This window comes from Zosterops lateralis (assembly GCF_965231275.1).
Source record: "Zosterops lateralis genome assembly, chromosome: 22".
NCBI classification, from domain to species: Eukaryota; Metazoa; Chordata; class Aves; order Passeriformes; family Zosteropidae; genus Zosterops; species Zosterops lateralis.
Window position 1 is genome coordinate 5,787,894 of NC_139782.1, and position 26,936 is coordinate 5,814,829.

Here is a 26,936-nt window from a genome sequence, read left to right on the forward strand (position 1 = left end):
TCCCTGGGTAAAGGCCGTGGGGCTGGAATGTGGATGTGCTGCAGTTGTGGTGAGTTGGGAAAGCAGGCTGGGTGTTTTCCTGGGGAGGGAAACAAAACTCCCTGTTCCCCTCAGCCCTGAAGGAAAAACAGCTGAAACATTCCCGATTCCAGAAGCTTCCCCAGAATCCACTGAAAAGCAGGAGCACAGGGAAGCTGTGAAGGATTAAACCATGACCCCACTGCATAGTTTGGTTATGACATGGAATTGTTCCCTGCCCCCAGCTTTGCCAGCCATTCCTGAGCTCTTTTCCAGCTGGTTGTGGCACTTTCACCTCATCCTGGGTGCCTGAGGGAGGAAATCACCTCATCTCCCACAGGACTCAAGGCTCAGACCCCTTGAGGACCAAACTGAGCAGCTCAGACCCTTCAAGGACCAACTCTGGGCAGCTCAGACCCCTCAAGGACCAAACTCTGAGCAGCTCGCACCCCTCAAGGACCAAATTCTGAGCAGCTCAGACCCCTCTAAGATCAGACTGGGCACCTCAGACCCTTCAAGAACCAAGTTCTGAGCCACTCAGACCCCTCAAAGACCAAGCTTTGAGCAGCTCAGACCCTTCAAGGACCAACTCTGGGCAGCTCAGACCCCTCAAGGGCCAAACTGGGCAGTTCAGACCCCTCAAGGATCAAGCCTTGAGCAGCTCAGAGCCCTCAAGGCCAAGCTCTGAGCTATAAATGCCTCTTGGGATAAGAAGAAAACCCTCAAACCACAGGAAGCTGTTTGAGGGGAAGAGCTCTTCTGTGGATCCTTGAACTGAACATGTTGGAATGCACAGCTGAGGAGCAACACAGGGTTTGTGTGATCCTCATCCTCCTGACAAGTGAAAGAAAAGTAATATTTAAGGTTTAGCCTTGTAATTTCTTCTATTGCAGTGCATCAGGATGTAAAAAATGGCAGGAAAACACTCAGAGAGTGTTAAATTTGTCCTTTTCCTGCCATCCCACTGCCCCAGAGTCTGCTCCTGGTTTGCAGCAGTTCACAGTGCCCCACACAGCTCCATCTGACACTTTTCTTACAAAAACCACGGTTTTTAATTCTCTGTACAGCAAATACTTGATAAATTCTTTATCATTAAAACAAATCTGGAAGAGTTTGACATTCCAGTAACCAGTCCCAGAGTCTCTCTTGCCCCAAGGTACCGAAGCAGCTGCTGGAGAATTCAGTTGCACTACTGGAGATTAAATCTAAAATGCCAAAGAAACAACTGGAACCAGAAGGAGCAGGAAGTGCAGGGCTCCTTCCAGGGCTGTGTCAGTGCTTCAGTCTGATCCTCCAGGAATAAGTAGTCAGGATTCTTTCTTTTTTCTTCACTATGCAAGTGTAAGTCCCTTCATTAATTGCATTTGCAATGATGCTCATGTGATCTTCATTTAGGGCTAAATAACCTGGATATGAATATTCCAGAAGTTCCTTATCTTTATACCAGCTGTCAGAAGAAAAAAGAGTGGAAATTAAACTGGATATTAGTTATTTCTATTAATAAATTTTGCTGATTAATTGCAGAGCAGAGACTTTACCAAAACACAGTTGAGTTTCACTCTTTATTTCAGGTGGATAACCAGGATTAATGGTAAAATAATGAGTAGTTTGGAGTTTGAATCTCTGGAAGTTGATGGGAATTTGGGTCCTCAAGTCTTAACTAACTCAACCTAAATTTAAGATACATTCAGAACCTGTTCTTGCATCAGTAACAACCAACTAATTAAAACCTAAAATGATAAATTTAAATTTTAGGGATTTTTGCAGAATATAACCAGGGAACTCAGGTTGATAGTAGGAATTAGCTTTGTGCTATATATAAACATTGGATTTTACCCTTTTTGAGCTCCAGATTATAAACTCCATTCTTCTTTACCCTGTTTCTGTCATTCTTCCTCATGGATTTTTGGTCTGTAAAGTTTCCTGGGAAAAGGACAGAGCACTTACTAGACTTTGCCTTTTTTATGGATGATCTTCTGCCCACAGCGGAAGGTGACGTTCCTGCCCTCAGAAACTGTCTTGGTTTTGGTCCTTGGTGGGGGCAGAGTGGGGGGCACTGTTGGAAATGGGAATTCTGCCCAGGGAGAGAAGGAAATGGCAGCAGTTAAGGAGCTTTAGCCACCCCAAAACACTTCCACAAAATCATCAGTTAAGGAGCCTTAAAAATATTAAATTAATATTTAAAATATTAATTTAAAAGTGTCTCTTCTTCCTGGGCAGTTCTTGGATAGAGAAATAATATGATTGATGTGCAAAGATAAAGATTTGTTATTTATTATTTATTTGGTGTGTAAACTGAGATGGATAAAAATCAACTTGTCCTTTCACAGCTATGGAAGAAGACATGAACACTGCATGTGTGTGAAAAGCCCATGGAATTTCTGGGTTTGTAATTATCTGATTGCATCTTTCATTAATGTGGCCCAAAGAACAAACCCTCTGTGCTGAAGAAAGAGACACTGGTTATTCAGGATATCCTAAGGGCAGCAGCATTTATCTGAATTCAGTTCCACAGCTGCAGCAACCTGACCTGCTCCTGCACTAGTTCCTTGTCTGGATCCATGAACTGAGGCTGTGTAAGGTGATTATTAACATCCTTTATATCCTATTCTGGGGAGCAGCTCCAGTCCAGCTGTGCTGGAGATGTTTTTGTCTTGTTTCTGTCCCATCCCTGCCTCAGGACCTGCTCTGCAGCCCCTCCCTCTGCCTTGCTATTGCCTGGCACAGCTAAACCAGAGAGGGACGGGACAATTTCATGTTCCACTCCATAAATGTTTCATTATTCCTCGTTCCAGGCCTGGATCTGCACTCAGATACACAAGACAACATCTCTGTTGTGCTGCTTGGAGCTGCATCACTTGTGTCCACTGATCCCTGGTGTGGAATTAAGATCTTGCCTGTGCCAGCCTCACCTTTATCTCCTCCCTCTGTGCAGACCCCAGCCCAAATCCCAGAAAACCCCCTGGGTACCGTAGCAGAAGTCACAGGTGGAGGGGCAGTGCTTCTTCATCAGCTTCCTGCGCTTCTCACAGAAACCTTTCTTTGCCCACGATGGGCACATAAATAACCTGTCCTTACAGCCTGAAACAGGAGGAGATGAGGTGTTAGAGGAGCCTGAACAAGCAAATTTAGGTGAAATGGCAGAAGGAACAATGTGGAGCTGGGGTGGGGAATGATCTAAAGCAGGAGCACAACAGCTGGAGGTGGGATGTGACTCCACTATTGCTCCAGAGCATCCAGCTATGGATTTCATATCCAGGCAAAGCCCTGCAGGGCTTCCTCACCGTAGAGCCTGTGGATTCCCCACACTTCATCCTGGGAAATGCTCTTTTTGCCCGTCAGGGTGGCGTTGATGTGCATGAGGGCGTTGGGGTTCAGCGAGTGCATGAGGCCCAGGGCGTGGCCGATCTCGTGGGCTGCCACGTGGACCAGGTCTGTCAGCCACACCCCTGGGGAGAGGAAAACCAGCTGGGATTGTGGTGTGCAACTGGTGTACAGCCCTGCTTCATCACACAATTCCTCCTGGTGTAAAACCAGGAAAGATTTCAGCACTGGAAGAGGCAATGCTGCCCCAGGTTCATCTTCTCTGTAGCTGCTTGGGCCCAAATGGAGCCCCATTATTTATTTCCATGTGCTTCTAATTGGCAACAGCAGGAGCCAGAGCAGGGCCAGGCTCCAGGGGAGCTGCAGTGTTTGACCCTCCTCAGCTTCCTGCTCACTCTGCTCCCACAGCCCTGAGCTGAAGAAGATTGGGAAGATTCCGGCCTGAAAGAGGCTCTTGTTTGACCTCCACAGCCTGGAGTCAAACTCAAGCCTCTTGGCAGCATCCAGCACGTGGAATTTAACTGAAGGATGTGGCTGAACCATCCAATCATTTCACTAATTCCAATAATTCCAGCAAGAAATGGCCCTGCCACCACAAAGTTCGGGCTCAGAACAACTTCCAACCCCACAATAAAACCCCAACTATTTCTATTGTCACTTTCCCAGATCAGGCAAACCTCAGACTAAAATCAAAATCCCAAGCACTCCCTGTTTTACCTTTCTTCCAGCTGAACCTGGTGTTCCCCAGGATCCAATACTCGTGGTCATCGAAGTGGATTTCCCCGTGGGGTGGGAAGAAGGCGTGGGCCAGTTCCCCCGTGGTGCCATCGAAGCAGTGGTGGGTCAGGGACTCCAGGCAGTCCGTGTGGTTGATGGAGTAGAAACCTGTGGAAAAAGCAGCAGGTTGAGGGTCATCCAGCAGGACCAGCCTGCCCAGGAAACCCCTGGCCCACTGGAAAGGTCTCTGATGGGATCCCAGGTGTTTTCCAGCCTCCAGGCCCACAAAAGGGAAGATAAATGAAAAGCAATTGTCAGCACTCAGCCACTGCTGACCCTGGATTTAGAGCTGTTCCCAAAGGATAAAATGAATTTGTTTTCCAGCAGGGAATGCTGAGCTCCTCTTGCAACACCATATAGAAATTATCTTTTTGAGAGAGAAGCTGGACAGAGCTGATAACCCCTGGCTTGTTCTATTTTGAACATAAATAAGCAGATGCCTTGGAGTCAGAGCTGTAGGAGGATCACAGTGGATCTTGAATCTCTGGAATTGGGCACCTGGAGCTCCCATGTGAGGCAGGACAGAGCCCTGAGAGCTTCACCATGTCCTGCAGCACCAGAGGGGAACATGTTGTGAAATGAGGGTGAAATCTCCTGGCTGGGTCATTGGCACAAGGAAATCCCAAGAATAACTGACATCTGGGCTTGAGAAACACCTCAGCACTGAGCTTTTCTAGGCCCCAGGAAATTCAGGAACAGCTACAGAGCCGTGGAGGGGAGGAGGGAAGGGATGGAGCAGTGACTGCTCCAATGGGATCAGCAAAAAGGAGACTGAACCCACCAACAACGGGAATCCCTCCCCTGCCCTGTGGCTCTGTGTGACCTTGGGTGTGTCACTCCACCTTCCAACATTCAGTTTTCCTCATCTGTGGAGTAAGAATCTGATTCTTATTCTCCTGTGCCTTCCCTGTCTGTGAATTCTTATTCTCCCGTGGCTTTCCCCACCTGTGGATTCCTATTCTCCCTTGGCTTTCCCCTGTGGGATCCCATCCCAGCAGCAGAATTTGAGGGTTCAATCTTGGCAAATGCCTGAAGTTTCCCAACCACCAGATCCACAGGGAGTGTTAATTGTGACACTAATAATTCCTTGAGCAGACAAAAGTAGTTTTTTCTCTGCCTGGCTAAAGGCAAAGGACAGCTCCAACCTCATCCACAAGGCCCTGCTGAGTCCACACAGCACAGGAGTGCTCTCCTGCCTCCCCAGTCCTTGATTCCACACCAAAATTCCTGGAATTAACACACCCCCAGCTCCCTGTCCCAATGAAGGATCCCACAAGGGACACTCACCGATTTTGAGGTCACTGGGGAGGTGCCGTGGGACCTCCCTGAAGCTGAACGGGGACACCTCGCTCCACATGCGGAAAGCGGCCGCCAGCCCCCGGCGCGTGTCCCGGGCGCTCAGGAGGTTCCTCGGGAAGGACAGGATCCTGCAGGGACACCCGGGACATCCTCAGGGAAATATCTGTCCCTCAGGGAAATGGCCCTCAGGGAAATGCCCCAAAGGGAAATGGCCCTCGGGGAAATGTCCCTCAGAGAAAATGGCCCTCAGAGAAAAATGTCCCTCAGGGAAATGTCCCTCAGGGAAATGCCCCAAAGGGAAATGGCTCTCAAGGAAATGGCTCAAAGGGAAATGGCCTTCAGGGAAAAATCCCTCAGAAAAATGCCTCACAGAGAAATGCCCCGCGGGGAAATGTCCCTCAGAGAATTGTCCCTCAAAGAAATGTCCCTCAGGGAAATGTCCTTCAGGGAAACTCAGGGAAATGGCCCTCAGGGAAATGGCCCTCAGGAAAATGTCCCCTCAGGGAAATGCCCTCGGGGAAAATGGCTCCTCAGGGAAATGGCCCTTGGGGAAATGGCCCTCAGGGAAATGTCCCACAAGGAAATGCCCCACGGGGAAATGCCCCTCAGGGAATTGGTCCTCAGGGAAATGTCCCTCAGAGAATTGTCCCTCAGAGAAATGTCCCTCAGGGAAATGTTCCTCAGGGAAAACTGTCCCTCAGGGAAATGTCCCTAGGGGAAATGGCCCACAGGGAAATGGCCCACAGGGAAATGGCCCACAGGGAAATGCCCCTCAGAGAAATGGCCCTCAGAGAAATGTTCCTCAGGGAAATGGCTGTCATGGAAATGCCCTGCAAGGAAATGTCCCTCAGAAAAATGCCTCTCAGGGAAATGTCCCCTCAGGGAAATGTCCCTCAGGAAAATGGCCCTCAGGGAAATGCTCCTCCGGAAAATGTCCCCTCAGGGAAATGGCCCTTGGGGAAATGTCCCTCAGGGAAATGTCCCACAAGGAAATGTCCCACAGGGAAATGGCCCGCACAGAAATGGCCCTGAGGGAAATGGCCTTGAGGGAAATGTCCCCCTCAGAGAAATGCCTCTCAGGGAAATGGCCCTCAGGGAAATGACTCAAAGGGAAATGTCCCAAAGGGAAATGGCCCTCAGGGAAATGGCCCCCTCAGAGAAATGTCCCTCAGGGAAATGGCCTTGAGGGAAACGTCTCTGCTCTCTCTGCTTCCATCCATTTCTCTGCTGCTCCAAGTACTCACTGCAAGAGGTTTTGAATCAGGAGTAGCTTGAGCTGGGTGTTAACAATATTTAATAACCTCCCCAGAGGGATGAATTAATTCCTGATATTCTTTACAATCACATGTCCTGGACTAACTCCAGCTTTTGTTCCTCCTCTCCAGCAGAGGTTCTCTTGGAAAACTGTTTTTATCCTCATCTATCCCAGTCTGCTGTTTCTAGAAGAAGGAAAAGCTGCATTCCAGCAGCAGGAAATTCTTGTTCCTAACCCTTGGGCTCCAATGGATGTGCACACACTGGTGTGGAATATTCTCAGGCAGAATTTTATAAAGAGTTCCAAAGAATATGAAAGGTTTGATAGGAAAATGAGTTCTTTCATTGGAAAAAAAATTTACAGGGGAAAAAAGGTCTTTCCTTTGAAAAAAAAAAAATCTATTGGGAAAGAAGTTGTTTCCTTTGAAAAAAAATGAGCAGAAAGGGAAGGAGCAGAGTTTTCCCTCACCACAGGATTGTCATCAAGTGCTTCTTATTGTTTATTTGTCAGTAGCCTTTTCCCAAAGAGAAAGGGAGAGAAACTGCTAAAATCCCTCAGAGCTGTGTGTCCTGAAATCACAGAAATCCTGAGATCACCTTCCAGCAGTGATTGCCCTCAGTGCTGATTTAGGTTCATACAGAGCTCTTAAAAAACCCACCAGGATAAGAGAATTAATCCTCAATCACCACTTCTGAGGGAGGTCCCTGTTGTGGGGAACCTGACTCTGCCCTGAACAGTTTCACTCCAGCCAGAGGTGCAGCATCGGTCAAAATATTCCAGCTTTGGAGTGGCTTCAGCAGCTCTCCCTGCCCTGGATGAGCAAAAGCCACAGGGCCAAGATCCAAAGCCATTGGATCCAGCAGGAAAATTCACTTTTGGGGCTGATTCCAGGCCTTACTTGTAGGTGAGGTTGAAGTGGTCCCACTTGAGGTGGCCGGGGGTGATGGTGTAGCGCCTTTTCCGTGCTGGGGGCCGAGGAGGAGCTGGGATCAGCACAGCTGAGCCTGGGACATCTTCCTTAAAGACAAAACAGCAGCTTGGAGGAGATGGAACACACTTCAGGATAGTTGATGCCTTAAGGTTTTAGCTTTTTTATTTTTCAGATCCTGTAGTGCGTTAGTGCATAGCTCTAAACTCCATAATAAAGTGTTAGCTGGTGTCTTCACATTTTGTCAGACACAACAATTCCTCTGGGCCTGAGATCCAAGGACACCCCACAGCCTTAGGCCCCAAAAGGTAAAAGCAAAAGTGAATTGGGGGGAGCAAAGAGAGGGTAAATTACTTCATTACCTGAAGCTGTAATTGGAGGATTAACTCCTGATATGTAAATGGACCAAATTTATAATGGTGTGAGAACTCATGACCCTCTTTGGGTGTAGCCCCTTGGAAGTTTTTCACTGCCCAAGGTGCACCTACTGAAGGCCTTTAACTTCATTCTCTTAACTTTATCCAGCCTCTGTTCTGGGCAGCCACTACAAGGCATCACAGTGTGGAATAAAAAACTGCTTGGAACGGGACAGTTGGGGACAAATGGAACAGGACAGCTGAGGACAAATGGAACAGGAGACCTGGGGCTGGAGAGCACCACAGGTCCTGTCTGAGGAGGATCCAGGAGGTGAAACCAATCCTGCATCACCTCAGGACAGCTCCTCTCCTCTTGGAGAGCACAAACGAGGCTTCAGGAGGCTCTTGGCCACTGCAAGTGCTGCAGCTCTTGCCTGGAAAGTTTTCATTTCCTCCTCTCTTTGCCACAGAAGAGATGTAATTCTGGAGAAATGACTAAAACAGGCAATTCTTTGTGCAGAGAGCTCTGAAATGCCTTCAAAGGAAAAAGAAGCTCTGGAAAGCCCTGGATGCCTTTAAAGCATTGAACAGCAAAAGACATCGAGTTTTGTGACACGTCTGACTCCAGCTAGAAAAGCCTTTTAGTGCCTGGAGGGAAATGAATGGAACCCAAGGTGGTATGTTGGAAGTCTTCCAGCTCTGTTTCCCCTTTTTGGGGCTAAAACATTGAAAATCTCTGGGCTCCAGAGGCACCAAGGCACTTCCCCAGAGCCAGGGACAGAAGCTGCTCCAGGAGGGTCTGTCCAGCCTCACAGCACATTCCACAGGCAGCAGGAGCTGTCTGCACTTTCCTCATGGAAGAAATGAGGCCCTGAGAGCCAAAAAACCACATCTCTTGTGTCAAAGGAGCAGCCAAGAGGCCTGAGGTGACAGCTCCAGGTCCTGCCTGAAGCACAAACACCTTTCCATGGCTTGAACAGGCTGGAAACCTTCACCTGTCCCTGTCTCCCAGTCCATTTCTTCCCATCCTGACCAAATCTCAGCATCTTGCTTTCCTCCAAGGTATTCAATTCTCCCAACAACATACATATATACATATATATATAATGTATTATATGTAATTATAATTATATTTATATATGATAAAATGTATATTATATAGGAAACATATAATTATATCTATATTATATATAAATATATAATTTATAATTTATAGAAATATATAAATTATATATTATTATAAGCAATATAATATTATTATAATATTAATATAGACTTTATAAATATAGACAACACAATATATATTCTATAATATATACAAAATATATTCTATATGTTATAGAAATACCATGTAAAATAACACAGACTATGTAAAATTCAATGTAAATTTTAGCTAGAATAAATAATATATAAAATATAAAGTATGTATATAATCATATAGAATATTATATAGTTTATATTATATAATGTAATATATATAATTATAATTATATAATATATAAAAATATAACATATAAAACTAAAGTAAACATAAATATATATATATGAAGGGAGACACCAGCCAACAACCCTGCTCTGAATTATTCACCCTGTGCACTCAGACCTCCAGTAATTTACTTCATTGAGCTGTAATGACTGTAATTAATTCCCTTCTCCCTCCCAGCCATGCAGTTCCCCTCAAGCCAAACAGCATCACTCTGAATTAGGAGCAATTAACAACAACCTGAGCATGTGATGCAAATGAGGGGGGCAGTGCCGGGATGTTCATACACACAAAAACCAGGAGAGGATGGACCTAAAGATCCTTTTTTATAAAATTAAAGGTTGAAATGAAGCTGAAGGAGAAAGTGAAGATCAAATCCTGGGAGCCCCAGAGCTCTGCCATGGGTTCAGAGTCCCACAGAGCCCAAAGAGGGGGAGCTGAGATTTCTGCAGGTCCCACTCTGGATCCCACCCCACGAGCCCTGGGCTCAGCTCAGCCCCAGGATCCCCAACCAGGCAATGCCACATCACCCTCGGCTGGGAAAGCAGAAAATCCACAGGAGCAGCCAAAGCCCCGAGGGAAAACTCCCCAAACTCCGGAGAGCTTCCTGCTGGCTTCCCCCGGGCTGCACACACAGCTCCACCCACTGACCCCACTGGGGTGCACAGTTATCCCCGGGATCCTCTGCACAAAGGGGCTCAAACAGCCCTGAGCACAGCTGGTTGGCTTTACAGATGTTTATCCATTTAGATCTTTATCTACAGATCCATTGTTCTATTTAGATTTATGTATACATTTACTTATATCCATTTATCTATTTACATTAGTGATTTAGGGAGTTATCTATTTAGATATGTATCTATTTATATATTTATCTATTCAGATCTTTTTTATCCGTAGATCTATTTAGATCTATTTGTCTACAGATCTAATGAGATCTATTTAGATATTTAGACATTTATCTAGTTAGATCTCTATCTATTTAGATCTATTTGTCTATAGATCTATTTAGATATATCCATCTATATAGAGCTATTTATCTGTAGACCTATTTGATATATTTATCTACTTAGATTAGATACTTATCTATCTATTTGGTTATTTAGGTATTTAAATATTTAGATATTTTGATTCCAGCCTCTAAGCAGAGCACACCTGCACCTCTCTTAGACACTCCAGTTCCCTCCCAGGCATTTGAGGATCAGATCCCTTCTCCTCACCTGAATTTCCTGCACTGCAGCTCCAGCTGGATATTCCACAACTGCCAGCAAAGCCAGCACAGGGAGCAGACACAAAAACCCCACCGTGGTCCTCCAGCCACTGCTCTTTTTTTCATCCAGGGACAGGGAGCTTCGCCTTCTGCCTGCAGAAAGTCGTTCAGCCCGATCCATGTCGTTCTGGAGGAGTTTCTGGAGGAGTTTTTGGGACAGGCACTCAAGACATTCCCCGCACAGAACGCATCTGTAATCCTTGAGCTCACATTTGGAGCGGTTGTGAGCAGCCCTGCAGCTACTGCCAGAGCTGTGCACAACCAGAGGAGTTTCAAAAAGCTCTTTAAAAAAAAAAAAATTAAAAAGGAAGAAAAAAAAAAAAGTAGACTTTACATTAAGCCTCTTTCCAATGTGCCAAAGATTCTCTCAGGCTCTGCCAAGTGGGATCGTGTTACTGCAGCTGAAATTTGGGCTGGCGGAGGAACAGCAGCAAAGTGAAACAAGCTGGGGTGGACATGAACTCTTCTCTTTAACTGTGTGAGCAACAGAGGGCAAATCTGCAGTTGTCAGCTTTATGTAATGAACCAAAAAAAAAAAACCAAAAAAACCCAGAAAAAAAACCGGGGGAGGGGGCAGCAAAAGGAATCCAGAAGGGAAACATCACCCCTCTGGAATGTGTTACTGGGGATGCTCCACGTCATTTGTCACAGGCTGTCCTCAAGATGAAAAATGAGATGCTGGGAGAGCAGCCTGGGCTCTCTGCTTGGGAAACTGCTCGGGGAGTTGACAAACTCACACAAAAGTAAACACCAGCCCCTCTTCCATCAAGCTTGGCTGGGGATCTGCAAGTTTGTGGTGCACTTGGGTTATCGAGTATTTTCAGAATCACTCCAGTTTTGGGTCCCAAAGGATGGCTTGGAGAGGTTTGTCTCCAGCTGGGAGGTTCTTTGAGGCATCTCCAGGCTCCAGACACGAATTGATTCAGAACTTTTGGAAAAAGCTCACTCAGAAATTCTCAGGTTTTCAGAGACAGCTGCACTTTTCGGTCCTGAGGTGGGGTGAACTGAACCCCAGTTCTGCCCAGCCAGAGGAAAAGGAACTCTGCAGGCTCCCAGATCCACCAGCAAATGCCAGGGAGGGGGAAGGTCATGTAAAAATTCCTTGGGGGCATCTGAGGCATTCAAAAGGTTCAGAAAAGCCTCGTAATTTTAACAATGAAAAATGCTTTAACTGGAATTTTTTCCAGCCTAGTTCATAATCAAGCCGGCGACGTTTTATTAGTTTCATATAATTTGCAGCCTAAAGCTGGCCTGGAGCTTTCAAACAACTCAGGACAAATAAGGCCAGTGAGTCTGGGTGTAGAATTTCATGAACATTTTCCTTTTCAATTCTCACCAAGAAAAACCACCACGAAGCGCAGCAGCGGCTCAGACCCCAAGAGAAGGAGAGGATAAAGAGTGACAGGCAAGGAAATAATGGATAGAATTACAAAGGGAAGCCGGGAGCAGCAGGAAAAACAGAAAATCAGGGTCCAGGGCTTTCCTTCCTGAGGAATTGGCTGCCCTCAGCTGCTCGCTGCAGCTTTCTAGGGATGGTTCCTCCTTTTCCTCCTTCCCCAGCAGCACCGCTGGCAGGAGGAAACGTGCCTGTGCAGGACTCTGAAAAAAATCCTGCCTTTAGAGCTCCAAAGAGATGCAAATCCTGCCCTGTTTGTGGTTTGAGCTGCAATCGCAGCACGAAGGGAGAAACTCAACTGATCTATGCCACGAGTGCCTGAATTCTCAGAGTTTCTTTCAGTCTGTAGATGAGAACAGAAAGGCTGATGGAGAGGGGAGTCTTGAAGGAAAATCCTGCCCCAGATGGGGCTCCAGACCTCCAGCCAAGAGCTCTTCTCCAGTAAGGCTGCACTGGCTTGAAAGAAAAAATATTGTTATCAAACACAGAGCTGGAAGAACATTGAGTTTCAGTCACGGAACAGCTTTAAGTGCCTCTCCCAGAGCCAGGAGGACTCAGCGGGGCTGGAGGGGGATGTTAATTTATGCACTGCACACCCAGCTCTCCTCCTGCAGGAGCAGCTCGGCCCCTCGGGGCAGTTCCATGTCCCCCAGGGCTTTGTCCTGCACCTTGGACAGGCAAAGAGATTTGCACGAGGTCCCTGTGGAATCTGGCAGACCCTGAAACCCTCCAAACACCCACTCGGTGCTTTAATTTTGTGGCACTCACCTCTTTTTGTGAAAAGGAGCAGAGAACCTGAGCTTTAAAGCAGAGTTTGGGGATTCACACAAGCACAGCCTGAGGGGACCAAGAATTTCCTTCACCATGTAAAGAAGGTAAAAGTTTTTATAAAATACATCTCAGCCCAGCTAAGTGAGTGCACAGAGCTTCAGTAAAGTGCATTTTTAGGACCTCACTGCTCCTGAATACTTCTCCACGCAGCTACCATGGGTTAGCACAGCCAAGAAAACCCTTTTCCATGACTCATGGAATGATTCTGAATGGGAAGAGACCCTGCTGCACACGATCTATTCTATCCCTGCTGGCTGAATGGGAATCTTGGGCTGCAGAGATGATTCACGGCCTCTGTGACATTTCAGGATCCTGTTCCCCTGTCAGGTTATCCCTGGGTGGATCAGAAAGGAGAGCAGGGTTTCTTGGAAAGCACTTTGTTTTCTCTCCCCACATGCACTGTGCCCATCTACACCGAAATCCAGCACATCAAACCCCGGGCTGCAGAGAGCTTTTATTAAAGTTTAAGCCAAATATTTGCTGAGAAACCAGCTCAGCACTGAGGCCAAGACAAACCTCAGTTTTTAGGGCAATGAGAGGCAGATGAGGAGAGGATTCAGGACTCCCAGATGCAGCTCGTGGAGCTGAGGAAGCTTCAGGAACTCCTTGCTGTGCACACCAGCAATGCTCCTGATGAAATCCCTGCTCCTCTGCAGCCACCAGGGCACAGAACCCTCAGTGACACTGCTGGAAATATTCCCCAGACTTCACCAAGCAGCTGCTGCTGCAGCTCCAGAGCTCTGCTGAGTTTGAGAGGTTCTGGAGCACGGATATTTGGTTTGGACTCCAGGCAGGATCCGTCATCCCGGCTTTATTTGGGCAGCAGAAACATTCCTGGCACCGGTTTCTGTCTCCGAGCAGTGGAACTCATGACACTGAGGGAATCACGGGGAAAGGGGAGCAGGGCAGAGCACTGAACTGACTCTGCTTTGTCTTCCCTGGATTCTCCTCTGTGGGGAGCTGGGATTTTTCCAAGCCAACAGCCAGGGATGCACATCCTGAGCTCTGGGAGGCAGCAGGAGGGAAGGAATGGTGCAAAAAGCTGCATAAAAGCCACAATGGGCAAGGAGAGGCCGTGGAGAACATAAAGCACGGGATGATTTGCACAACACGATGCACTTCCCTTGTTCCATCACCTCAGCTTTGCTCTTTTCACTCAGCTGCTGAAATGTTTGGTTTAAAGCAGGGCTGTGCATAACACACAACACATGGCTCCCTTCCCCAGGGCAGCCTTTAGCTCAAAAATAAGTGGTTTTTCACTTCTGTGGATCATTCTTAACATTTCTCTCCTTTCCTTTGTTCAGCCTCCATTAAATGTTATTTTCAGCACTATTTCCAGTGTCTTTGCTCCATCTCTCAGGACACTGGCACTGCTTCATGCCAATCCCCAAATTAACACAAAAACCAGTATTTGTGACAACAAATATTACAGCAAAATCTGTGCTAAGAGATGCTACACAGAGAACAACCATCAGTGCTGGGAGTGGAGCTGTCAGACTGTCCCAAAGGAATCTCACCTCTCATAAAATCTCCATTTATTCAGGGATAAGAGCCTGTTATTCATCACTGGAACAAAACACCCCCATCAGCTTCTCCTGTTGTGATTTGGGAATCCTGCAAGGAGGTGGGGAAAGGAGAAGGACCCAAAATGTGACGGCTCAAGGCACCAGGATCAGGATTTCATGTGCAGGGAATGTGATTTACCACTGACCAGCTCCTCCTTGGCCCATGTGAAAGGAATCAGGAAAACCCTCCCACAGCCCTTCCTTTAAAAAGCACTTACAGATTTTGCCCTTCAGCTCCCAACTTGGGGGGAAAAGTGAATAAAACCAACAACCCAACATTCCTGCCTGGTTCCTGTGGGAATGGCACTGAAAAATTTGTGCTTTTTTCTGTGGGTCATGGGCTAAAAAAAGGGTTTTGTGTGCTGTAAGAGGGAGCAGCGCTCCCCAGGGAGAGGGAGAACAGGAATGTTTGGGGCCTGAAGAGAATTCTCCCACTCCCTACCCTGCAGCCCCCTCGTGATCAGCATCTGCTGATGTTCCTAGAAAAATCCATGCTCTGATGAATAACAAATGAGCTGAAAGCAGCTCCAGCTGGCAGAGGAAAGGGAATATTTTGCTTAACTGTCAGTTTGAGCTGCTGCTCACAGAAGTGCTGCACCGGTCTGAACCAGGCAGGAGGCTCAGCACTGCACTCCTGACCATGGAGAGCAGAAATTTGGGGGGTGAAATGAGGGAGAAAGGATTCCCAAAACACAGATAACAAAGTGAATCCACAGTGAATCAAGAACTGCTTCCCTGGGTGGGGATATTTCTGTTGCTGCTCTCTGGTGGGATGTATTAATAACCTATTTTTAATATTATTAATCCATTTGTGGGTGGACCAATCCTCTTGAAATCCTGGGAGCAGCACAGATTAGTGGGAACATAAAGGAGAGATGGGTTCTTTACCTGAATTTGTTTTCCAAGAAAATTCTCCCTCTCTTTTCTACCTCAGTCTCACGTTGTCTGTAAAACAGAAAGTTCTGGCCAAAGCAAAAGGTTGAGAAGCCTTTTGTACCAAGTGTGAGATGAGCTGAAGTGTTAAAATTGAAGTTATACAGCAGAAAAACCCCAGAATATCCAAGGCCCAGAGTTGCAGCCAGGAGATGGGAAAAGCCCCAGGAGCTCCTTTGCAGAGGATCCACCCAAGCTTTGTGGTCACAAACATGAGCAGAAAGCTGCTAATTACCCACACCAATTAACAAACTATGATATTTGCCTTTAAAGGAGCATTTCCCACTGCTCTGGCATCTCCTTCCATCTGCAGTAGCAGGAACAGCTTCCCTGTTCTATAACCAGCAAGAAATCCAAAAAGCAGCAAGAAATCTGACAGCAAAGGGGTAGAAAAGGACAAAAAGGGGAGGAAAATCTTCCCCCAGCTCTCCTGTCCCAGCATCTCTCAGCAGGTTTGATGCAGGTTTATTAAGGAAGATAAAAATGAACTTTCTTCCAAAGCTGAGCCTGGCATGGGGGGCAAATTTTGCCAAAAATATTCTTGGCACAAAGGGGCACCTGCTGCCTTCTGCCACCTCTTGGATTTAAAAAATGCAAAAACATCAGATTGAGGGAGCTCTTCCTTCCCTTCAAAATCTCTTTTCGTTAGTCAGAAAAGAAAAAAAAAAAAAAATTTAAAACAACTTCAGTTTTCTGCAACAGCTGCACAGCTTGGAAGTCAAAGGCTGCACTCTTCTTGCAATTTTATTTTTTTTTTCCCTTTAGGGAAAATAATCACTTGGAAGCCTCTCTTCATTCAGCACCCAAAGAAACCATTTTTAAAAAAAATGAAGCAGATGCTCCATGTTGTTTTTCCTGACTAAAAGGACACCTTTGGAATAAGAGATGAGAATTGCACGACAGATATTGAACATTTTGCTACCTCTGTCCCCTCTCCCCTGGTCCCAGCACAAATACAACACATGGTGAAATATCCTTCAGCATTCTGGATTTATGGAGAGGCTCGTGAATAAATTATTTTTTTAAATACTTTATATGGGGCTGGGGTAATAAATAGTCTGCAAAATTACTCCCTGGCACCAAAAAGTGGTTAATAAAAGCAGCTCTTCCAAGATAAAGCTGGCTCAGATTTGTACTTTTGAGCACTTTTGATTTGCTGCCTCAGCAAAGATTTTGGGGAAATTTCTGGATTATTCCAAAGGGATTCCCATCAGCACGGACTTGTAGAAAATAATGAGAATATGCACCTCTGATTTTTACACCAAAGCTGATCCTGAAATTCAGTTTTAGGTTATTTGGGTGTTAAGTGTGAGCCAAACAAATAATTTAGGGGTTGAATTTGATCCATTTTCACAGATTAAAAAAAAAAAATCTATTGAAACTGTAACAAGCTCCAGCGAATATTTTGATAAATATTATCTCTAGAAGCCAAGAATTTGTGAAATAACTTTCTCAATACGCCACAGGGTTATAAATAATAAATAATCCCAGAACCACCACAACATTGCACACAGTTCAACATTTCTTTAAAAGATTTGCCACCTCTTTGCTAACAAACAAAGGGAGGAGAGGAACACGGGAATTTTGTTTTTGTTTGTTTAAATATTGCTTCCAATATGTAACAAACAGGAGGTTTGGGCATCACTGTGTCACCAGACCCCACACAAACAGCCACACTTCCACCAAAATTTACTTTACAGGATGATTCAGTGGATAATAATTCTTCACTCAGCTGGAAAACAATACAGCTGGATCCATAGTGCAGCTACTGTTTGTACATTCATTTTTTAATGCTCAGGAAAATATATATTTTTATTTTATTAAGTTTTGCTGCAAAACAAAGGAACAAAAATGAAATCCCTTTTTTTTTTTTTTCCCTCCCTCTCATATCTTAATTATTACTATTTATTTTCTTTACACTTTGATTGGAGTATTTAACACCTGCCTTTGGCATTATGGATAGAAAGCTCAGGAGTCTCTGAACACACGGCTCTGCCAAAAAAAACAAAAACAAAACAAAAAAAAAAACATGGAAGAAGAAGAAGAAGAAGAAGAAGAGTGTCACTTAGAGGTCAGAAATATTTGTTGTAACAGATTTTCTCCAATCAGTGTTCACTACTTTTTCTCTAAGGCACACACGCTCTGTCTTAGGACCTCCTGACCTCCAGGTTTGCTGTTGCTGAGCCCCAAAGGGTTCAGAGGGGGCTCTTTGGGGACATCAACCTCCCTGTCCCTGCCCTCGGCGAGAGCTGAGCCCTGGGATCTCCTCGGGAATCCAGTGGGAGCTCAGAGCAGCTCGGAGCAGTCCTGGATGCCTCTGGAATATCCTGGGGGAGCTCAGAGCAGTCCTGGATGCCTCTGGAATATCCTGGGGGAGCTCAGAGCAGTCCTGGATACCTCTGGAACACCCCTGGATACCTCTGGAACATCCCGGGGGAGCTCCAAGCTGTCCTGGCTGCCTCTGGAATATCCCAGGGAATCCAGTAGGAGCTCAGAGCAGTCCTGGCTACCTCTGGAACACCCCAAGGAATCCAGCAGGAGCTCAGAGCAGTCCTGGATGCCTCTGGAACACCCCGGGGAATCCATTCAAGCTCAGCTCTGCTCTGGAAGTGTGCTCGCTTCAATGGTGGCCGAGCTGAGGGAGAGGGGCTGTCCCCAGAGGAGATTCCTCCTCCTCCTTCCCCTGGCACATCCCTTCTGTGCTCCTCTCCTTTTTCCAGCGAGCCAAACCCCTCCAGAGCCCGGCTGGCCTGCGGGAGGGGAGGCCAGGAGGGCCAGGGAGGCCCCTCAGACGAAGATGTGGATCCTCTCACGGATGGCCTGGCGGCAGATGGGGCACACGGTCAGGGCCGTGCTGCAGTCGGGGCAGGAGCCGTGCCCGCACTGGAACACCAGCTTGATCTGGTCGTCGATGCAGATGGGGCAGGTGATCCTCTCCTCCATCTGCCGGTAGCGGCTCTGCAGCTCCTCCATCAGCTTCCTCTGCTCCGTGCCCTCGGAGCTGGGGCTGCACTCCACCTCTGTGCTGTCTGTGGGCAGAGCTGGGTGTTAGCCTGGGCAGCAGCAGCAGCAGATCACTCACACTGCACTCTGAACTCTGTCTCAGCCACAATCAGATCAAAATCCTGGGCTGGTGGAACCCTGGGCTCTGCACTCTGCCTCAGCCATGGAGCAAATGAAAATCCTGGGCTGGTGGAACCCTGGGCTCTGCACTCTGCCTCAGCCATGGAGCAAATGAAAATCCTGGGCTGGTGGAACCCTGGGCTCTGCACTCTGCCTCAGCCACAATCAGATCAAAATCCTGGGCTGGTGGAACCCTGGACTCTGTACTCTGCCTAAGCCATGGATCAAATCAAAATCCTTGGTGTTGGAACTCCTGGGCTCTGCACTCTGCCTCAGCCACAATCAAATCAAAATCCTTGGTGTTGGAACTCCTGGGCTCTGAGAATTTTAGACTTGCTGTGCTGATAGGCACTGACTCCCCAAAACCACTGCATTTGACCTGAGGTGGTGGAAAAGGCTTCTAAAATTGAGTGACAGCACTGGGATTAAGGGTGTGTAGTTAAATAGAAGTTCTTTACCTGAATTTGCTTTGCAAGAAAAATCTCCCTCTCTTTTCTACATGCGAAGCGTGTGATATCACATGGTGAAAAACTTAAGAGTTTAAGGGTTTAATGGTTATATATATATATATATAAAGCAGGATGGAGGTTTTAGGGCATAGGCTGAGTCCTTCTTTTTCACCTTCTTCTTCATGGATCTGGGTGGTGCTTTGTAACTGGATAGAAAAATCTACATTGCATAACAGGAGTGGTGGTTATTGGGTTAAAAGCAAAAATAATTTAGATGTCAGTTCTTAATTGGACAGTTTATCATTAAAAGGCCTTGTAGAGAGAGATAGAGGCCATTTTTCAGTTTGTGAGCTAGAAGTGCTGTAGCACTCATAGCTTGTGAGACTGTAATACAGATAAGAATTAATAAACATCTGAGTCCAAACAAGAAATACTGTCTCACTCATTTGATCCCAACTCAGGAAAAAAGAGGATAAAATGCAACACTTGGGGTAATGTGTTGCAATAAGTCAGCCCAAACTCCATTATCTTCACGCAGGAAAAGCCAATTCTTTATTTTCACAACTTATTTTATACAGGTTTTACAGACCTTGTGTGCAACCTTAATTGGTTAATAGTTTTCTTGTCAATTATTGTACTGGTTAGTAAAAGATATTTTAGTTGTCCATCAAATCTCCCTGTTCTTGGATTGTTTACATATTTTCTTTACTGATTCTCATGGGACAAATCCCTTGTTATTGCAGGTGCATTTGCTTACCAACCCAATAACAGGTTGTTGTGCTAACAGGTTCTCATACCAAGATTGTTTTCATGTGGGAACTTGCAAATTACTTAGAAGAAGTGACAGGCTGACTCAGGCAATTTAGCAGAGCAGGCCTGATTTTATGAGGCCTTTTTCTTTTATAATTATTTTTCTTTTATAATTTTTATAATTCTTTTCACTATCACGACAGAGATGCTTTTTACACTTTCCTCTGCTTACTTGCTCAATAGTTTGCGAGTGTTTGGGATGGTTTGGTGGTTTTTGTTGGTTTTTTTTCAAATCCTGGCTGAGATTCCTGCCTTGGTGCTCTGGAATGTGCTGCTCCCTTCAAGTAAAAATATTCAAATTTGGTTGTGATGTTCAGTGCCACTAATCCAGGAATCCTTACAGGGCACTGTGTTCTCCTGGTCACACTTGGGACTCCAATTTCTGGCTAAGAAATATCTGAGAAATGTGTGTGTGTCTTTCAGGACACACGTGGTCACACAAGACCATCTGAATCACTTGTGTTGATTTTTACATAAATGAAGCAACATAAATAAGAGTCATTTGGTTGACTCTGTGAAATGAAAGAATCCCAAATCTTAGAGAACTGGACTTTGGGTAAATATTCTCCTGGTCTCAGCTCAATGCAGCTCCCACTGTGCCTCTTCTGCTCCTGAATCACTGATTAGGCAGCTTTACACTTCACTACAGATGTCCCTTTCCTCAGCATTCTGGAATTAGTTGCACATCAGTGGTGCAAGAAGTGATTTCAAATCCAGTCCTTGGGGACAGGGAGTTTGTCAAAGGGAAGCACTGAAGACATCACTGCCAGGGAAATCCTGCTGGTATTTCAGAGACCTTGACGTTCTTCCTCCACTGGAAATCTGCCTGAAAATGTCTTATTTGGAATTCCCATCATTATTTTGCTGCCAGTCTGCAGCAAAGACAAAATGCTCCTGTCCACTGTCAGGTCCAAAGTGGTATTTTTGGCATGATGGAGTTCCAAAGAGGAGTTTTGGCTCTGCCAGCTGTGCATGTCCATGGGATTGATTCCTGCTTTTTTTTATCCAGGCATCAAATCACAAGGCTTGAGCTTGACTCCAAAAAAAGCCCACAATGCTCAGTCATGAGCAGCAGGACATGCAATAAATCCTCACGTGCCCTGAGAGTGATCTCAGCCCTCACAATCACTCTGGAAAAGGCTTCAGTGACAACTTGCATCAGTCCCATGGCAAAAGCAAACCCTGCTGCTGCCTTGGTGACATCACAGCTCGTCCTGACACTGGGAAACGTGGCCAGGAGACAAATCTGTCTGAGACTGGGCTGAAGAGATTTATTGAAATGCTCCAGCTCTGAGATTTCTGGATAGCAGGGTCATGCCAGCCCTGCACAGACACTGATTTCTCAGCCAAGGGAGAAGCAAGGCTTGCACAAGATGTGATTTTCCCTCCCTCATGAATTTTCACTGTTAAACCACTCCACATTAAACCAGACTGGGGAACCTGGTGTTTGCTTCCAATGTACAAAGTAAGTCAGGCCCAGGTAAAACTCCCTGAAATATCCTGTCCTGTTTATGCAGCTTGAGCTTGGCCTGGGACACCTGAGAAAATCTATCAAAATCTACGTTTTTTTCTCTCTCTAAAGGTTGATAAATGCAACAGGCATGCACACACAAAAAAAACCAAAATAAATGAACTTTCTTATTTCACTGAAAATCGCTGATGCCCCTCAAAACTAACCCTGTGCAGGAGCCTCCCCACAGCCCTGACCAGCAGGAACAGGCAGCACATACCTTGTTTCAGCTTTTTGGTTATTGTCACTTGACATTTGATGCACTTCTTCATCCTCCTGGAGCATTCTGCCACGGGTGACACAAGGAGAGATGACAATTAAACCCACAAGAGACTCAAGAACATCACATTTGAACAACCTGAGGCCTCCCTGGGTGATGAAAGGGTTGTTCCTGCATGGAATCAAATCACCACCTGCTTTCTGAGCTGTGCCCTACTCTCTTGTTTAATCTTTCCCAGCTCAGCAGCAAACACAACACCTTTAAATCCTCCCTGCCCTGTGTCCTTGGAGCTACTGCAGCTCTGGGGGAAGAGGATGAAGCTCTGGCACAGAGTCCTGACCAAACTCCCTGTGGTCACACTGTGTGCCTTGTGAGATGAACTTGCTGACAAGTCTGAGCTGGCTGCCCTTAAATCAGCTGAAATCCTGAAGAATGAGGAGTTATGAAAGCCAGAGGAGAGGGAAATCCTTCTCAGGAGGTTTCTGGGGGGGATAAAAGCACTGACAGCCAGAACTGGCTTTCCCTCTGAATTACCCAGGCATCTCTGAGCCCAAGCAAAGCTGCCTGGAGTCCCAAGCAGCAGGTGGGCAGAACATTCTGTGTTTTTTCAGAGATAACTTTGGCTGTCTGAGATGCTGAAATCACGCTGGGGTTGCTTCAGGACAACAAACAGCACAAAAAGCTCTGTGTCTGAGCAGAGCTGGATTTCTGACAGAGCAAAGAGGGAGGCTTGGTGGGAGAACAGGGAAGAAAAAAAAAACATGACAAAAATGGAGGGGGGGAAAAAAATTTTAAAAATCAGTGTGGACTCACCTTCACACACAATACTGTGCTGGCAAGGGAAGAAATGGATGAGCAAGGCCAGCTCTGAGCAGACCAGGCACTCTGTGGGCACTGCCACGCTGGAGACGCTGAGGTTGGTCATGGTGTTGGGCGTGGTGTGCACACGGCGAAGGCTGCAGGTGATGGTTGAGCTCTCAGAAGAAACCTGCCGTTCCCTGCAACCAGGAGCCAGCAGGAAATGTGAGCCACAAGCTCCTTCAGCATTAGAATTAGATCCCTGAGGGACACCCCAAAGGGAGACAGAGCAGCACAGGTTTAGGTAGATAAATCTGGGAACCTTCAGTGCCCTGTTGGGATCCTGACCAGCTATCCTGACCAGCTCTGTCCAAAAGGAAAAGAAAAGAGCAGGGATCTCTAATATTTACACAAATTGAAACTACTCTTTTGGAGTTAACAGTAAGGTAACAGCACAACCATCTGCTGAAAGCAGTAATGAGAAATATCAGCCTGACAGAAATGACATTTTTTAAGCAAAAAACCTCAATCCAACACTGACAGAATTTCTGTGGAGGATGTTGAAGGGACACCTTTCACCTGTAATTCAGTGGCCAATGACAGCAGTGCTGGGTGGTTCCTCCTCCAGCAGGAACAGCACCAGGTCTGTGCTCTCAGATCAAACACAACTCTGCTTTCATGTTTGCAAAGTCCCAATCCAAACAAATGCTCCTCACAACCCGAGATAAAACCAGCTTTGACTTGTCTTACTCTGCCTTTGGCATTTTCTCAGCTATTTCTCTTATCAGCTTCAAAACAAGTGTTTATCTAGGCCTGGAATAAATCCTGTGGGTTTTGGTGCCCACTCTTTTGTTGCACTCTCTTTAAATATCTGTCAATGAGGAATCAAATGAAGGTAAAACACAGCCCAGGACTACTCTGCAAAGTTGCTCTTGGCCTCAGTGGCCCCAGAGGCTCCTCAGGTTGCCAAGGGGCTGAGCCTGCACAGAGCCTCATTAATCTGCTTCTCCCAACCCTTCCAAACTCAACACAAACCCTCACATCACCCCTCTAGAAACTGGGGGCAGCTCCAGAACAAACAGGGTGTGCTCAGGGTGACATCCAGAGGGTCCCAGAGATTCTCCATCCCTCCTGGAGCCGCTGCAGAGACACCAGGGCTGGGGAAAACTCTGGTTTTGCAAGGGTTTCCTGAGGCTCGTTACCTGAATTTCTGTGAGAGGTCTTTGACAATCTGCACAATCCTTCCATCTGTAATGAGGTCCAGAGGAGACTTTCCCCGATGATTTGCATAATTAATATCTGCTCCTTCTTGTGCTAAGTAGCAGGCAATGGCAGTCCCAACGTTCAGCTCCACGTTTCCCAGGAAGCCAGAAGCCTGCAGCTAAAAGAAATTGAGAAACACACTCTGTCAACAGAAGAAGCTTCTGATCCTCTGCTCTGATTTGCATCAAAATCTAAATAAAGTCTTCAACCTTGTACTTAAAACTTGCAAGTGCAACTTTTCGAAAGCACACAAAGATTCTTTTTTGCCTTTATGTAAATAATGTTGTTCAAATTTTACATTCCAGGGTCGAGAGTGCCTCAGACTGATCCTATCTGGTGATAATTCCTACAGATCAGAGAAATGGGCATTCACTTCTCCAGGGAGTGAAAAGGAAGAAGTTGAAGGCCCCACAGAACAGCTGCTGCAGGGGCCCTCAGTGACAGCTATTTAAAGAGTCAAATTTTGATGTGCATCATCCCAAATAATTTGAAGTCAAGTCACATATTCCACTGACTTAAACAACCAGAGCGTGTCAGTCAGGGCAAGTAAAATTAGATGTGAAGGAATCCACAGCATTTAGAGATGAAGTTACTGTAAATAATATTGGGAATGACGGGCACAGATCCCTCTTTGGGACTTGCAGACTTTGGCCCTGCACTTGAGCCATCTTCTCCTGGTGGTTTGGTAATGAGCAGGATGGAGGAGCAAAGCACTGGGCTTTTCCAAGCTTTTCCAACAGCTAAAAAGGAGGAATGGGTGGTTTCACTTATTAGAATAACTTCAAATATAATAATAATAATAGTAATGATAAATCTGTGCTGGATTTTCCAGTGAATTAAATTATCCCTGCACCTTTGGCCTATCCTGTAGTGACTTCTAGATCTTTATATCCATGGATACAGAGCATCACAAAGAAATCCAGTTCAGGCTTTGTAACAGTTTCCCCCTTTTCCTTCAGGCTGCTCCATGTCCCCTCTCCCCCTGCTGTACGTCTGCAGATAACTGGGGTGTCTGTGGTCAGCTCTCCTCATATTTTGCATGCCATCAGACAGAAATGAATTGCTGTGGTTCTGGGGTATGAATTAAACCCAGGAGTCTCTTGGCTCTGGATTCATGACCTTTCCCATGTCAGGAAAGAAGTGCACAATGCTCATAAAAATATCAGAGATGGCTCTGAATTGTTGTCTGAGTATGTCAAGCTTTGTGCTATAAATTCAGGAGGATCTATTCCTGCTTTCCCACAAGCAAGGCTGGTTTCCATGCTCCCCATCCGGACTGGATGAAAGAACTGGAGCCTTCAGACCCCACAAGCTGCTGATGTGATAACACAGAGCCTTTCCCTGCTGGAGCTGCTCTCACCTTGGCCAGGAGGGACGCTCCCATCTCGCCCTCCCTCTTCTCCATGGCCAGGGCCATGAGCTGCTGGCGCTCCAGGGCGATGTGCATGGCCGTGTCCCCGTCCTCATCCTCAGCATTGACATCACTGCCCTGGCTCACCAGGAGCTGCACCATCCCCACGTGGCCCTGGATCACGGCCAGGTGCAGCGGGCTCTGGTTCCGGTTGTTCTTCACGTTCACGTCGCAGCGGCCCTGGGAGAGCAGGAATGGCAGCACAGGGAGATGGGGCTGCTGAGATTGGGAGCTCCCAAATCCCACTTTGTCTTCACTAAACATTCCAGTTACAACCCATTTTGTTGTTAGCCAAGACACCCTTCTCTCCTCTCCCTCCCTACTCCAATCCCTGGAATGCCAATCCCTGTTTTTCCCAAACAACGCCAGCTCTTCAAAGGGACAGGGACATCCCTGTGTGTCCCAGTGTTAACTCAGGGGCTTGGGAGTGGGACAGATTTTTTTGATGGTGGTTTTGAATTGTTTCTTACCTCTTTGATGAGGATTTCAGCCACTTCCAAGTGGTTATTGAGAGCAGCGAGGTGCAGAGCAGTGAATCCATCTTCCTTTTTGGAATCCACCAGCTGCCGAGCTCTGGCCAGAATCTTCTTTATGGCTCTACAGGGTTGGAGAGGTTATTAGAGATGGTAGAATTAATTTCAGGAGTTATCAATGCCCATGTTTTACCAGGTGGTGCTGACACCAGCAATGGGTCCCTCAAACCCACAAACTGAATTACAAGAATACAACAAAAGCCCTCAGTTATCATTTAATAAAAGTAGAGAAAAGCGACATTGCTTTGAAAATAATGTGTAGATTTATCTTTGGAAGAGTTCCAAAGGCTCACAGTCTTTATTAAAACCTTTTCCTGTCCTTCAGTGAACCCAAACATCTAAGACTGCCCAGAAATATCCAAACCCAAGAAATGTTCAACCAATTACCCAGAACCACATCTGCCACCTTCTTAAACACCCAGCACAAATTAACATCTGCAAAAGGCATAAAAATGGAAAAAAAAAAAAAAAAAAAAAAAAAAGGAAGGTCACTTACAGCTTGTTGCCTTTCAGGGCAGAATAGTGGAGCAGGTTGAAGCCTTGACAGTTCTGGACAGTGAAATCTATGTTGGGAACTTCAGTGAGAATCTCAATCACGACTTTGTAGTCCAGAGTGATAGCATAATGCAGCGGGGTGTCTCCCTGGGAATCCTACACATGGAGACCGAACCAAACACAGGTTACCAACCTCAGAAACTCCAAGGAAAACCCCCTGTGAGCTGCTGAAACTCCTGTCCAGCTTTGAGGGACTGACCCAGCACAGAACAGCCCCACCAGCACACAAGCAAACCCTAAAAAATGGGTTGGGTCTAAGTCACCATCAATGCCTGCCTTAAAAACCTTAAAAAAATCTTATTGCTGGGAACAGGAGCTCAGCTCTCTCTGGAAGCCTGAGTCCAGCAGAGAATGCTGATGTGATGAAGAAGGGGCAGCCCCAAAGCTGGAATTTCAGGGTACTGAAATCCAGGAATATTTTTCAGAGGATGACTTTTGAATTCTACAAAGCCACAAACGCTGTGAGACATAAAGAAGCACCACCCCACCTCAAAAACAAAGAAACAACCAAAAAAAAAAAACCAAAAAAAATCCTCAAACACCTCCCTGTAATCCCAAACTTACTGGGAGGTTGACGTTACAGTTGAGCTCACAGAGGGCCCTCACCACCTCTGTAAAGCCCTGGCTGACAGCGACGTATAGGGCTGTGCACTTGGCATTGTTCAGCAGGTCTGCACTGGCTCCTTTGGCCAGCAGCACACGGGCAACTTCAGCTTGATTTCTGGTTTAAAGCAAGGATAAAACCAGATCAGAGTCAATCCAGTGCACACAGTACATTCTTTCTCTTTGCAAAGCAACAGAACTCCAGTTTTGTATCCTCTCAGCTCCA

General features: G+C 46.2%; 1 protein-coding gene across 6 annotated transcripts in view; it reads right to left on the bottom strand.

Moving 5' to 3' along the window:
* Positions 1 to 692: 692 nt before the first annotated feature.
* LOC310918013 (E3 ubiquitin-protein ligase MIB2) overlaps positions 693 to 26,936 on the bottom strand; it is a 60,281-nt gene continuing 34,037 nt past the window's right edge. Inside the window, exons 12-26 of one of the 6 annotated variants that reach the window (XM_083876692.1) lie at positions 26,672 to 26,828; positions 26,049 to 26,203; positions 25,490 to 25,616; positions 24,969 to 25,199; positions 23,548 to 23,726; positions 22,361 to 22,545; positions 21,548 to 21,613; positions 10,661 to 10,992; positions 7,572 to 7,690; positions 5,407 to 5,546; positions 4,060 to 4,227; positions 3,303 to 3,467; positions 2,989 to 3,099; positions 1,966 to 2,092; positions 693 to 1,465 (exon numbers count right to left, since the gene is read on the bottom strand). In XM_083876692.1, coding sequence (XP_083732818.1) covers positions 1,291 to 1,465; positions 1,966 to 2,092; positions 2,989 to 3,099; positions 3,303 to 3,467; positions 4,060 to 4,227; positions 5,407 to 5,546; positions 7,572 to 7,690; positions 10,661 to 10,992; positions 21,548 to 21,613; positions 22,361 to 22,545; positions 23,548 to 23,726; positions 24,969 to 25,199; positions 25,490 to 25,616; positions 26,049 to 26,203; positions 26,672 to 26,828 — 2,437 coding nt within the window. In that variant the 3' untranslated portion in view covers positions 693 to 1,290. The other 5 variants (XR_014591542.1, XR_014591543.1, XR_014591544.1 and 2 more) reach the window with 5 other exon arrangements.